Source organism: Peromyscus eremicus, chromosome 4 (assembly GCF_949786415.1).
Source record: "Peromyscus eremicus chromosome 4, PerEre_H2_v1, whole genome shotgun sequence".
In the NCBI taxonomy this organism is placed as follows: domain Eukaryota; kingdom Metazoa; phylum Chordata; class Mammalia; order Rodentia; family Cricetidae; genus Peromyscus; species Peromyscus eremicus.
Genome location: NC_081419.1, coordinates 66,800,447 through 66,814,500, shown reverse-complemented (window position 1 = coordinate 66,814,500; position 14,054 = coordinate 66,800,447). Strand labels below are relative to the sequence as shown.

Below are 14,054 nucleotides of genomic sequence, written 5' to 3'. Positions count from 1 at the left end.
GTTGGAGGGAATTACTAGTCACTATTTATTGTTCCCACAAAAGTGCCACCAGCTGTGCGAGTCAAGGATCCTCTGGGGTATTTCTCTACTAGATATCCTGCCCAGCTCTTTTCTTTTTTTAAAAAGATTTATTTATTATGTATACCGTGTTCTGTCTGCATATATTCCTGCACACCAGAAGAGGGCACCAGATCTCACTATAGATGGTTGTGAGCCACCATGTGGTTGCTGGGAATTGAACTTAGGACCTCTGAAAGAGCGGTCAGTGCTCTTAACCACTGAGCCATCTCTCCAGCCCCCAGCTCTTGTTTTATCTAATATGTATTTATTTATTTTTGAGACTGGGTCTCACTGCTTAGCCCTGGTTGACATGGAACTCGTAAATCAGGCTGATTTCAGACTCATAATGCTGGGGTTAAAGGTGTGAGCTATTACACTCGCCCTTAACGATTTGTGGGGTTTGTTTTTTTGTTTTTCAAGACATTGTTTCTCAGTGTGGCCCTGGCTATCCTACAACTTGCTCTGTAGACTAGGCTGGCTTTGAACTCACAGAGATCCACCTACCTCTGCCTCCTGAGTGCTAGAATTAAAGATATGGGCTAACACCACTTGGCTTATTAATTTATTTTTATGGGTACTGTTTTTGGCTGCATATGTGTACATATGCCTATACCCCCCCCCCCCCACACATGTATGCCTGGTTCCCACAGATGTCAGAAGAGGTAGTCAGATCACATGGAACTGGAATTATGTACAGAGGGTTGTGAGCTCCTGTGTGGATGCTGGAAATGGCATCAGGGTCCTCTGTACGACCAAGTGTTTGTAGACGTTGAGACATTTCTCTGGCCCTTGTTTTGTTTTTGAGAGTGTGGATGTTTTGTGCACGTGAGACACACATACATGTATGTATGTGTCAGAGGACTTTCAAGAGTCTTCTCTCCTTCCATGTGGGTCCCAGGAATCAAGGTCATCAGGCTTGGCTGCAAGCTCCTTTACTCACTAAGCCATCTTGGCCTTGTTTTGTTTTGGTTGACAAGATCTTTGTTTTGTTTTTTTTTTTGTTTTTTGAGACAGGGTTTCTCTCTGTATCCCTGGCTGTCCTAGAACTCACTCTGTAGACCAGGCTGGCCTCGAGCTCACAGAGATCCACCTGCCTCTGCCTCCCAAGTGCTGCCAACACTGGGTGACAGGATCTTTTAAATTTCACATGTGAACAACATCAAATGGTATTGTGTCCAGGAAATGCTTGGGTTAAGGAGAGACTTCTTTCTCGTCCGTTTTCTCTGAACCTAGAATATGCTAGTGTACCACTAGGCACTAGAAAGCAGGCAAACATCCCTAACTATGTGTTCAGTCACAGACTGTAACATGAGATAGTCCTGAATAAACACTACACCCTGCACCAGACAGACCCCAAATAAAGGGGCATTGAGAAGAGGGCTGAGGTCTGGCCCACTCACAGCCCAAGTAGCAGTTGTAGCAGCTTCTAAAGAGGCTTCAGTTCCATGAAGACTGGACTATTTACTCAGAGTTGCTGGGACTCTCCATATAAGGAAGACTGTGGCAATGAAGGATAGGATAAAAACCAAGGCCTGACCTGGCAGTGATGGCGCACGCCTTTAATCCCAGCACTCAGGAGGCAGAGGCAGGCGGATCTCTGTGAGTTCAATGCCAGCCTAGTCTACAGAGTGAGTTCCAGGACAGCCAGATCTACACAGAGAAACCCTGTCTCAAAAAACTAAAAAAGACATCTTAAAGGTATAACTACTTTTTAAAAAAATATATGAATGTTCTGTGTGTATACCTGCATGCCAGAAGAGAGCATCAGGTCTTACTGTAGATGGCTGTGAGCCATCATGTGAGTGCTGGGAATTGAACTCAGCACCTCTGAAAGAGCAGCCACTGCTCTTAACCTGTGAGTCACCTCTCCAGCATGGTATAACTACTTTTGGGACTGGAGACTGAAGGCTTAGAGAAAAGGATTCACATAGGCCATCAGTAGTTACAGAGGAGGAACTCCAGCAAGAGCTGGTCTGAACCAGTTCTGTGGTACGGCAGCCACTACCAAAGAAGAGGAAGAACAAAAATTAATGATGCCGAAACATTTCAATGTTACCTTTAGCATGCAGACAGGTCAGGCAGGTCATATTCCAGAGAAATACTGTATTTTCCTTCAGGATCTTTTGTGTGGGTTCAACTGAACCATCATCAGGTACACCAGCATGAAACAAACACACACACACACACACACACACACACCCGCCCACACCCTACTCTCGGCAATCAACAACTCTGAACACGTCAGTTCTTCTCAAACAGTTTAATAGCAAATAAACAAAGGAAGGTACCACACTTGGCAGATACAAAATGACTTTTTGTCCGTGTGTCTGTGCAATTAAAACAGATTTAGGTTCCCCATTGGGACGAAAGGAAAAACACACAAAAAAAGGAAGGAGAGTCCTTTTAAACACATACTCCCTTGCTCCAAACTTTTAACAACTTTTTTTCTTTTTAATCCACTACACAAACTGTGATTAGGTAAGAAAAGCGACAAGGGCTCTTCTTGCCCTTTTTTTTTTTTTTAAACCATTAAAGCAAAATCCATAATTTTCTACAGAGTACAACACAAGTTCACACACACAAAAAAAAGACATCTTTTGTAAATCAAACAGGAAAAAAGGAAAGCTCAAACAAGGTCAAGGAAAAGCATTTCTACGGCTGAATCACGACTTTGAGTTGATTGAATCCCGTTGTTGCTGCAGAACAGACTGTGCGTTTGGTCATAGTGGCAATTTTTTCTCTTCACATTGTGAAATCACTTTACATTGTTTTCTAGTAGAAAAGGCAAAAAACTGTACAAAACCCCTAGTGTTAAATACAACGTTTGTACCAATAAAAAACTCACACAGGTTTGTCTCCAAAATGTAAAGTTTCTTTTTTTTTTCTTTTTAAATTATTCACAAAAAGCAGCTGGAAATCAGAAAGGCAGCTGCCGCTCCAGGGTCTCAAATCCATTAAAACCACTACAGAACAATTAAAACAATCAGAGAGAAAAGGAAAAGGAAACAATGTCCAACATTTGGCATTTGGTTTTATCCACAGGTTTTCCCAGAGCTCCTCTTGGAACTGAAAGCAAAATATATTGGCAAACACAGCTTCTCAATACACAGAAAGGGGAGCCTCGGCGCCTCCTGCCGACAGAGGCGGCTCTGTGCAATCAGACTGCGGGGCACACAGCAGGCTCTCAGGCTAGGGCTCTGGCTTCATCCCATCCCACATCACCCCTTCCAGGACATCAAGCAGCCTATCTACAGGGGTCCTCCACTTGGCTGCCTTTTCTTCCTAGTAAGGTGGCCTCAAGCATAATATATTGGGCAACCTGTGGGGGTCCCAGAGCAGACATTCTGCTGGCGTCCCTTCATCACCTGGGCATAGATGATGCTAGTCAGTGCTTCAATACCCCACCCCCATCCCTTGCTGCACCTTGCCACCCTTCCCTGGACAATCTTGCTCCCACTCTTCCTCCCACCAGTGCTTATGTCTCAGTGGGACCTGTCAAAAATCCTCCCTGCTGCCTCTGCTCTTCACAGACCCCCATCCCTGTCTACTCATTTCCTCTAGCCCCTCTCCTACTCACATTCTTCCAAGTCCCCAAGACCCTGAGGCTGGATGGTGCTACAAGAGAAGAGGGTAAGTTTCCCTTAGGAAACCAAAGAACTGGCTGGCCTGGCACCCGGGGACAGTAGCTATTTGGCTCTTCACCCAATTTAATAACAAATTCTTGCCCTTACCCCAAGTCTACTAGCTGAGTAAGAGCAGAGCCACAGTGAAGAGCCATTGTGGGGTGGTTGGTGCCCAGGGCTGTAAACAGTGTGAAGACTGTAGTATTTATTGTGCTTGTCACCTAGGGAAAGAGCAGGCAGGTGTATTGCCACTCAGTGTGCAGACGGCTTCCTGTGGGTAGTTAGGAGCACAGCACCCCCTCCTCTGTGATTAGGCCTTCTGTGCTAGGCCTCCTGCTTACCCACAGCCACCTTTGGTTCTACTTTCGCCTCTCCAGCCCCCCTGGACTCCCTGAGCAGAGCAGCCAGCCTCCTGGATGCCCCACCGAGACCTGGAGGCCACAAAGAGTGACAGTCTAAGTGCACAGGCGAACACTCTAAGGGCAATAGAGGAGAAAGTTGCCACTTCAAATAAAACAATACAATCTTGAGAAAAAAATATCAACCCCATAACAATTTAAAACATCTTCTTTGAAACCCCTTTAAATCAGTCAGTTTTTGCACAAACTATAGAAAACAGAGAGGTGAAGGTGATACATACGAAGGTGTGGAGAAACAGCAGGAAACATGCACAACTTGTCTTTTCTGGGCATAATCTTAGTAGGAAAGGAAAAATTCAAAACAAAAAGGCAAAAACAATACAAAACCCCCAAAAATTTCAAAGCATCACATTTTGCTGTGGAGACTGTAGGAATAAGCATGGATGTGAGCTGGTTGAGCTGAGGGGAGGGAAAAGGGGCCCTAGGGTTTCCCTGCAGGGCTGCTTCAGGAAGAACCACAAAAGGAAAACAAAAAGCTAGCTGGGGCCCAAACCTCAGCCTCAGTGAAAAGCGAACGAGTGGGGGTGTTTCAGGTGTTTTCTGCAGTTGAGAACTCAGAAAAACAAAAATTAATAATAACACATGCGGTCTCCTCAAGCCCCAAAACTATATCAGCAAAATGTGTTCAGGAGCCTCAAAGATTTTAGTGACATCGTTTATTCCATTGTTTATTTCCAAGCTGTCTTTAAACTAAGCACACAGAGGAGGAAGCCTGGAAGCGGACTGGCTGTGTGTTCACAGGGTACAGACACCACACGGCATGTGCTAGCAGGGCTGCTCTGAGACAGTTACAAAGAATCGGAATCACAAAACCAAGTGGTTATCTTATGAAGTTCTAGAAAAATAGATTTTTTTTTTATATTCAAATGCAAGTTTAAATATTTTTCCCTTCAGCAGTCGTTCTAGCAAAACCAATTTTGGCAGCACAAAAGGGAAAAAAAAAAAAAAGAAAGAAAAAAGAAAAAACAAGGAAAGAAACAAACATAATAAAATACACATCAGCATCAAAGGTCAACACAAGGTCAAAGGTGAGAGTTCAAGCATCAGAGAAGCTGAAGAGACAGGGATTTGGACGATGTACTGGACGCCACATCGACATGCTTTAGGCACAACGATGAACATACGGCAGGAATCTAGAAAAAAAACAGACCAGAAAGAGGGAGACCCACTGAGTTACACAGAGCAATACATCCAAACAGAGAGACCAGGACACTCACTGTGTGCAGCCTGAAATGAGGAGGGGGCGGGGCAGGGCAGGGCAGGGGTGGGGCAGGACAGGGACTTTTGCACATGCTAACAATGGACACAGGGAAAAGTTCAAAAGGACATGGAGGACACCAAGAGAACATCCAACTGCCAGAGACAGAAGGGAACCTAAGGCTTGGATTTCCTGCAAAGCACCTAACACATCAAGACAGTCTCTGGGGTAAGCAGGGCCTCAGCTCAGCCTCTTTCCCACTACCTGGCAAGACCCAAGGGGAGAGGAAACAAAAGATGCTGACTAGAGCAGAAGGGAGATTGTTTAGGGTAGAAGGCCAGTTTCTTGCTCAATCTTGGATGGCCCTTTGATCCCGGAAATCCAAGCCCTAAGCTTCCACATAGGCCCTGGCCACTCGTGTGGAATCCAGGACATAGCGGTCGGGCTGCAGTGAAGGCAAATCAATGGCATGATAGAATCCAAGAAACAAAACTACAGCAGAAAACACACTGTAAGTGAAACCTCCCTCCACACAACAGAAATGGACTGCTTCAGACTTCACTTCAGTCTCCACTCTGAGCTGAGCCCTTCCACATCAAGACTTATAGGGAGCAGCTTCTTCAACAAAACCATCTTTGGCCTGGGGAGAGAACTGTGCTCAAGGACAGTGCTCCTGCTGTGCTTAGGAACTGGGCAAAGGGGGAGAAGAGAAGTGCATGGTCTCCCCAGCTGGCTGGCTGCCTGAGCACACCATGAGCCTGCTGGGGCTACTGCTCCTTTTAGAGCCACAAGTAGGTATCAAGTTTGGGGTCACATCTTTGCCTCTAATATCATTAGGAAGGTAGTTTCATAAGGTCCTAGCGCACAGGACAAATCTGTGGACAGATGGTGAAATGGGAGAGAGAGAAGGGGGAAGACAGAATAGAGTTTCTGGTTAGGGAGCACAGCGCTGGCAGACCCTGTGGAGCACAGCTCTCACCTCGGCCGATTCACAGCATTAATGTTAGCCTTCCCCTTGGGCAGGTTACCTGGGCTGCAACGGTCACAGAAAGTCAGTAGTTTCAATCATACACAGCACCCCGTGTGTACAACAATCACATTCTGGATTCTACAAAATCCTGGCCTTTTCCAGAGATATAATTTAGGTAATAAATATTCTCCACCCCGGAGCTGTATAAAACTTCTATAAAAATAGAAACGACATTCTTGGTTCCAGCCGGTTGGGATTCAGAACAGTGCCTGCCCAACCTAGCATTTTCTTTCTTTTTTTTTTTTTAAAGTTTTTTTATTTTTATTTTTTATTTTTGCATTTATTTAAAAAAAATCCCATCATTACCCTGGAAGCCTTTAGAACAGTTTTATCTTGAAACACAGGACACTTTTCTCCCATTTTGCAGAATTCAAGTTTATGTGGTTCAGTTTAAGAAGTGTATTATTTCATGTTTCTTAAGAGGACAATAGACCCAACTTATCACTATGAGAAGAGAACAGCTGTCCCAGTTTCAATGGGATAATCCAACACTAACAACTACCTGTACAACAGCAAGATGGTCAATCCCTGTCTACACATACAGGGACAGCATGATAAGTAGAAGTGTCCCCATCTGACTTAAAAACAGGCTAGCCCCTTTCTTTTAATCTCTGTTGCTAGGAGTCAAGACTTTTAACTTGTGAGGTTTAAGCTTCCAAGGACCCAGGAACTCAAGCCCTGGCTGTGGCTAAGAGTCGTATGCTTACGGGGCTACCTCTGCTCAGATGCACATTCCCAAAAGCATTTCTTGGAGCAGAAGCAGAGCCCAGAGGCTGTGGGGGACACTGGCAAACACTGGAGTTAAGATTGGTAAAGGGCAGCAGAAAGCTAACTGTAAGCATGATGACAAAATGAACATGGACTAATACTGAGGTAAATGAACACTAAACCCACATGGAGCCTGTAAACGTCCTGTACTCTCTTCTGTCTCTAGGGGAGGCTTGTCAGACCCCTGTGAGAACTCAACCTCTGGGACACCTTCATCCAAGAGGCCAGCGTGCACTTCTGCGTCCTCCTGAATACTAGGCTCTGCTCAAATACAGCATCCTGGCCTCAAGAGACCTTGACGCAGGTCCATCAAGAAGCAGGGTCCTCCTCCTGGCTTCTGATCGCTCTGCCTGTGAACAGCACCCTTGTTGGCTAGATGCTGCAAGAGCTTCTTAGATTCACCCCCAAGAGGAAATTGTGGTGGGGAAGGAGGCAATATTCTCTGCTGTGGTGAACTTCCATAGACTTTCTTCAAAATAAACTGTTGGAAACGAGCCATGGTTCTAACTTCACACTGAAATAAACTAAAAATGACCTCTTTGGCTGCTTCCCCCAAAGACCCACCAGCCAGGTAGGGCAATACAATACCCATGGTGAGCTGGGATGGCTAGTAATGGGTATCTCCCTGTTCTTTGCATATTTCAGGCTAAATGATGAAGTGCTTTATTTACTGAGACTTGCTGACCCCCTTTTCGGAAAGAAGGTCAAAAATCCAGGACAAAAATCAGAAAAATGGGTGGCAGAAGCTTAGCATTTCCACAGAGAGCAACTAGTTTATGAAGGGGTCTAGATGCCAAGCTACCTCATCCATTCTGCCCCTGTAGCTCATTAGATCTTGCCCACCCTCGCACTCAGGGAAAGAGATTTGGGGGGAAATCAACTTTCTGTTCTGCTCAGTCCTCTCTCTTCCGGTGGTTTGGGGCACATTCTGATCATCTTTTAAACCATTTCCCCCTTCCTCAGGGTGGACTGGTTGGTGTTGGTCCTTCTCAACATACTGGTTACAAACACAGCAAACTTTAAATAAAGGGAAAAGAAACAAAAACAAAACAAAACAAAAACCCCCTCAGGATATGGCACCTAAACTCCAAAGTAAAACACTGGAAACCAAAGCACAAACTTGTCCTCTGTACGAAGCGACACTCCCACAGAAGGCAGTAGCTGAGTCTTCAGGGCAAGCTGTGCCTGCGAGAGTGGCAGGGGTCAGGGTCCAGGGCTGTCAGCACACAGCCTTAGGGCTTCGAATGATTAAGGGTGCTCCTCCCCACTTACCACAAGATCTTCTCACTCCAGTCTCAGAGGGAGCGCACTCAGTAGGGCTTACTGTCGTTCTTGGAACGCTTGAGCTGCACTTTAAGCCTCTTCATTCCAATCTGAAAGCCGTTCATGGACTGGATGGCAGCTTGAGCTGAGACAGGATTGTCGTAACTTACAAAACCTGTGTGTCCAAGCAGAAACCTAGGTGAGAGACTAAGTCCTCCTTATGCAAGAGGTTATCTCATGTGTTAGTCTCAAATCTCAACTGTCCTCAGCAGGGATGACAATTCTGGAAAAATATCAACATGAAAACAAGTAGGTACCAGTGGTAGCACCTCTGGACCAGCGCTGTAAGCAGAAATACCCCCTCCGAGTCAGAGAAAAGTGACGCTCAAAGAGGTCATACGATCGGCCCAGGTCAAACCCCGAAGCAGCTTTTGGGGGCTGGAGAGATGGCGCAGAGGTTAAGAGCACTGCCTGCTGTTCCAATTCCCAGCACCCACGTGGTGGTTCACAGCCATCTGTAATGAGATCGGGTGCCCTCTACTGGTGCAGGCATACATACATACATAGAGGCAGAATGTTGTATACATAACAAATAAATAATCTTTTTTTGTTTTTGTTCTTTTTTGTTTTTCGAGACAGGGTTTCTCTGTGTAGCTTTGTGCCTTTCCTGGATCTCGCTCTGTAGACCAGGCTGGCCTCACAGAGATCTGGCTGCCTCTGCCTCCCAAATGCTGGGATTAAAGGCATGCGCCACCAACGCCCAGCAAAAATAAATAATCTTAAAAAAAAAAAAAAAAGCAGCTTTCTCTGAATTTGTCAGCAGCTCCTTTCTTTCTCAGTGGCAAAATATTTCATCCCATTCTAACACCAAAAGAGAAGCCAACAAACATACCAAAACACTTGCTCAGGTTGGTCTGCTTGTCTATGAAAACCTTGGCAGACACGACATTCCCAAAGGGCATAAACATCTGCAGCAGGTCCTGGTCTCCAAACTCCTGGGGCAGGTGATAGATGAATAGGTTTGCTCCCTCTGGACCTTCAAATATCCGATGATTGGAAAAGTATCAGTGTTAAGTATGCTTATCAGCCAGAGCCAAGAGTCGCTCATTCTCATCTATACCAACACTAGCAAAATCAACAAATTTATTCTTTGAGGGGAACTAAACAGATTCTCTAAACAAAAGGCAGAAAACCTAGCAGAAATTTCAAGATTAGATTTCTCCCCTTGCATATAGCCATGAGGCATCTCATGGAAAGATGTCTTTTGGTATTTTGTTTTTCTTTTTTGTTTTATTTTGTTTTTTGAGACAAGGTTTCTCTGTATAACAGCTCTGGCTGTCCTTGAACTCAAGAGATCCGCCTGCCTCTGCCTTCCAAGTACTGGGATTAAAGTTGTGTTTTTTCAAAACAGGGTCTCATTACATAGCTCTGGCTATGTACACCCGGCTGCTGGCCTCAGACTCACAGAGATCCACCTGCCTTTGCCTCCCAAGTGCTGGGATTAAAGGCATACACCACTATTTTTGTTTCACAGAAAGATGTTAAAGTCGCGCCTTGCCAGAGACAGTATACAGGGATTGGAAAGAAGGCAGATCTGCATGTACAGTAGTAAAACAGAAAGCGAACCCACAAGGGAATAAGGAAAAGGGGGTAAAATGGGTTCTATAGTCAAAATAAGTTTCAGCCTGTAATCCTACCACTCAGGAGGCTGAGATAGGAGGATCTCAATAAATTCAAGGTCTGCCTGGGGTACATAGTAAGACCACCCTGGCTCAAAAACAAAAACAAGTAAATAACAAAAATTAGGTTTCAAAGCACAGAGGTGGTGGTATATGCCTTTAACCTCAGAACTTGGGAGGCAGAGGCCAGCCTGGTCTACAGAGTGAGGTCCAAGACAGCCAGGGCTATTACAAAGAAAAACCCTGTCTCGGAAACCCCCCACCTCCACCCCCAAAAAATAAATTAGGTTTCAAAACTGTGCCTGGATACTAAAGGGCAAACAGACTGGTAGTGCCATTGGCAAGAACGGGAGCAGCAAGTAACAGTGGGACGCTAGAAGAGTTTCTAGTGGACTGTATCCCAGTAAAGACGACATTTTTTTTTTTTTTTTTTTTTTTTTTTTTTTTTGGTTTTTCGAGACAGGGTTTCTCTGTGTAGCTTTGCGCCTTTCCTGGGACTCACTTGGTAGTCCAGGCTGGCCTCGAACTCACAGAGATCCGCCTGGCTCTGCCTCCCGAGTGCTGGGATTAAAGGCGTGCGCCACCACCGCCCGGCAAAGACGACATTTTTAAATGGACCTATGCTTAACACATTACTTACAATGTGATTTCCTAGTGAAGAGTGACTAAGACAATAAGTAACAATCCAGTCACTCTCCAGCCACACGGCTCCTAGCTGTTATAACACACGCCCTTCATTGCCTCCAGGTCCCTGCACTTGCCATTTTTGCGCCACTACTTCTCTTTCTCCTGTACACACACTTGGTTTGCTTCCTCATATCCTCTAGGTCTCTTAACACCAGTTCACACACTAAAGCCAAAAAGGACACTTGGTTTTTTGTTTTTGTTTTTTTTTCCATTAGTGCCTAAACCTTATCAAGCTGTGGTTATAAAAACCCAGTCAAACCCGAATACTAAGGTGCTAGCAGGAACACTGTCTAGAAAGTCTCATATAAATTTAATATAATTCATATTAAAGGACACATTTCTCACTCCATGAAACCCACTGACTATATCACTCTATCTCATCCCATCTCAGTATCTCATTTAGGACATGTATTAATCAGAAAGAAAGGTGTCAAATGAGATCCCTAAAAGGAATACTTAAGACAGTCCTCTGACAGGCTCAAACCCACAGAAGACTTCCTAACTGAAGATTCTTGTCAAATGATCAGATGCAATAATTACAATGTCTGTTCATTTCTTTGATTATTATTTCCCCAAACCTCGACTTCAATTCTGGTGCACTCACCTTCCTTCTGGCTTCCAGCAGCACCAATACTCTGCTGTGTCAATAAATTCTGGTTGTACAGAGTGGGGAGTGCTGCAGCAGCATATTGCTGGATCCCAGAATATGCCTGGGTGAGGGCCTCCATAGTGCTCCCAGTGCCGTTGGAAAGGCCACTGCTGCCCAGACCACCATTCAATGCAGCCATTCCTTTGTTGGGGGAAGAACAAGGTTAATATATTGGAAAGATTCAATTGATGCTGAAGACAGATATACTTAAGTTACTAGAAAATTGACGCTCCCAGCCAAATCTGCCCTTCCATCTCTCTCTTAACTTCCCACTGAGTGAGTATTCATCTGAGTGGTCCCATTTCAGGACACTTCACCAGGCTTCGATGCTTATGTGAACATCAAAAAATTCACACCCCCTCACTGCTCTCCTCATTACTGTTTTTTAGCACATGGAAGGACTGACACCATTCACAATGCCTATACCTGTTTTTCATCTTCTTCATACAAAGCTGGAATACGTAAAATCAGCCCCAGAACCAGGGACTTTTAAGATGTGAGTAAATGCTATCATTAAAATAGCACCCAACATTTACTGAGCATGTTCTGTATGGCAGGCATTGAACTAAGTGTGCTCATCAGCCCTTTGCCTATGTTCTGAGTCTCATTTATCAATTGATTGGTTGGTTGGTTGGTTTTCTTTTTTTTTTTTTTTTTAAAGATTTATTTATTTATGTATACACTATTCTGCCTGCATGTCTGCCTAGCGGCCAGAAGAGGGCACCAGATCTCATTACAGATGGTTGTGAGCCACCATGTGGTTGCCGGGAATTGAACTCAGGACGTTTTGGAGAGCAGCCAGTGCTCTTAACCTCTGAGCCATCTCTCCAGCCCGGTTGGTTGGTTTTCTAAGACAGGGTTTCTCTGTGTAGCCCTGGCTGACCAGGAACTCACTCTGTAGACCAGGCTGGCCTCGAACTCAGAAATCAATCTGCCTGACTCTCAAGTGCTTTAAAGGTGCGCACTGCTGCCGCCACCTGGCTCATTTAACATCATCTTCATAAAAGGCTGTTTTGTATTTTAAAATTTTGTGTGGGTGCTTTGCCTGTACATATGACCATACACCATGTATGCGGTGCCATGAAGGCCAGAAAAGGATGTCAGATCCTCTGGGGTTGGAGTTACAGACAGTTGTGACCCATCATGTGGATGTTGGGAATCAAACCCAGGTCCTCTGGAAGAGTAGCCGGCGCTCTTAACAGCTGAACCATCTCTCCAGCTGCTCATTTAACTTTTTGTTGTTGTTGTTTTTCAAGACCAAGTTTCTCTGTGTAGCCCTGGCTATTCTGAAACTCGTAGAGATCTGCTTCCCTCTGCCTCCCCGGTGCTGAGATTTAAAGGCACGTGCCGCCACCACCACCTGGCATCACTTAACATCTTAAGAACCCTTCAAAGTATTCTATTACTCTATGGATAAGAAAATGACTATTAGAACGATGGTCCAAGGTAACAACGAGCTAAGCAGCAGAGTCTGACAAAACCCTGAGTATTCTAACTTCTCTCGGGCCAAGGCAATTTATCTAAGCGGTACTGGGTTAGTTTATGATGTGCCATTTATAAAGTAGCTGGATGATAACCAGGGGCTGCCCATTACCTGCCAAAGAGCCAACGTTGAGGCCAGCTGTTGCTCCGGCTAATGTTTGCAGGGCTCCAAGTGAGGCTATGGGGTTGACAGAGTTACTGCTGCTGGAGCTCGGTGAAGACCCTGCTATTAGAAATTGAGGAGTTAAATCATCACTTGCCTTTTCTTGGCAACAGGAACCAAAGCACAAGAATGAGCCTACCTAACTCTTCTATTCGCAAAAGGGGTTTTGCAATCACTGAATTACTAAAATAACATCTGAGAGTGGTTCAGTGGGTAGAGGTGCTTGGCCATCAACCTTAAGGGCCTGAGCTCCATTTCTAGGCCCACAAAGGGGAAAGAATCATCTGCTACAAGTTGTCCTCTGACTGCTACATAGGTAATGTGGCATGTGCACATTCTCACAGTCACAAATGAACACATACATATACACACACACACACACACACACACACACACACACACACACACACACACGCGCGCGCGCATAATATCATTTCAAATTTTTATTTTAGCTGGGCGCCGGGCAGTGGTGGCGCACACCTTTAATCCCAGCACTCAGGAGGCAGAGCCAGGCGGATCTCTGTGAGTTCAAGGCTAGCCTGGTCTACAGAGCGAGTTCCTGGATAGGCTCCAAAGCTACACAGAGAAACCCTGTCTCTAAAAATCAAAAACCAAAACAAAAAAACAAACAAAAAATTATTTTAAATTGTATAGATGTGTAGCTGTGTAAAAGTATAAATACATGTGAACATAGGCTTACAGAGGGTGGAAAAGGAAGTTGAATTCTCTGGAGTTACAGGCTGTTGTGAGTTGCTTACTGTGGGTGCTAAGAAACAAGCTCAGGTCTGCTGAAAGACCAGTACATGCTGTTAATCACTGAACCACCTCTTCTGCCTCAATAATTTTTTTTTTTTTTTCCGAGACAGGGTTTCTCTGTGTAGCTTTGCGCCTTTCCTGGAACTCACTTGGTAGTCCAGGCTGGCCTCGAACTCACAGAGATCCGCCTGGCTCTGCCTCCCGAGTGCTGGGATTAAAGGCGTGCGCCACCACCGCCCGGCAATAATTTAAAATTTTTTATGAAGAGCAAAAACAA

The 14,054-nt window shown here is 45.0% G+C and overlaps 1 protein-coding gene across 8 annotated transcripts in view; it reads right to left on the bottom strand.

The window, feature by feature from the left end:
* Positions 1-2,305: 2,305 nt before the first annotated feature.
* The window catches only part of Celf1 (CUGBP Elav-like family member 1), a 78,828-nt gene continuing 67,079 nt past the window's right edge, over positions 2,306-14,054 (bottom strand). For 4 of the 8 annotated variants that reach the window (XM_059260877.1, XM_059260878.1, XM_059260872.1 and 1 more), the window contains 5 exons: positions 12,971-13,084; positions 11,332-11,517; positions 9,254-9,397; positions 8,371-8,536; positions 2,306-8,283 (listed from right to left, as the gene is read on the bottom strand). In XM_059260877.1, coding sequence (XP_059116860.1) covers positions 8,409-8,536; positions 9,254-9,397; positions 11,332-11,517; positions 12,971-13,084 — 572 coding nt within the window. In that variant the 3' untranslated portion in view covers positions 2,306-8,283; positions 8,371-8,408. The remainder of the gene's footprint in view (positions 8,284-8,370; positions 8,537-9,253; positions 9,398-11,331; positions 11,518-12,970; positions 13,085-14,054) is intronic. The other 4 variants (XM_059260879.1, XM_059260874.1, XM_059260876.1 and 1 more) reach the window with 2 other exon arrangements.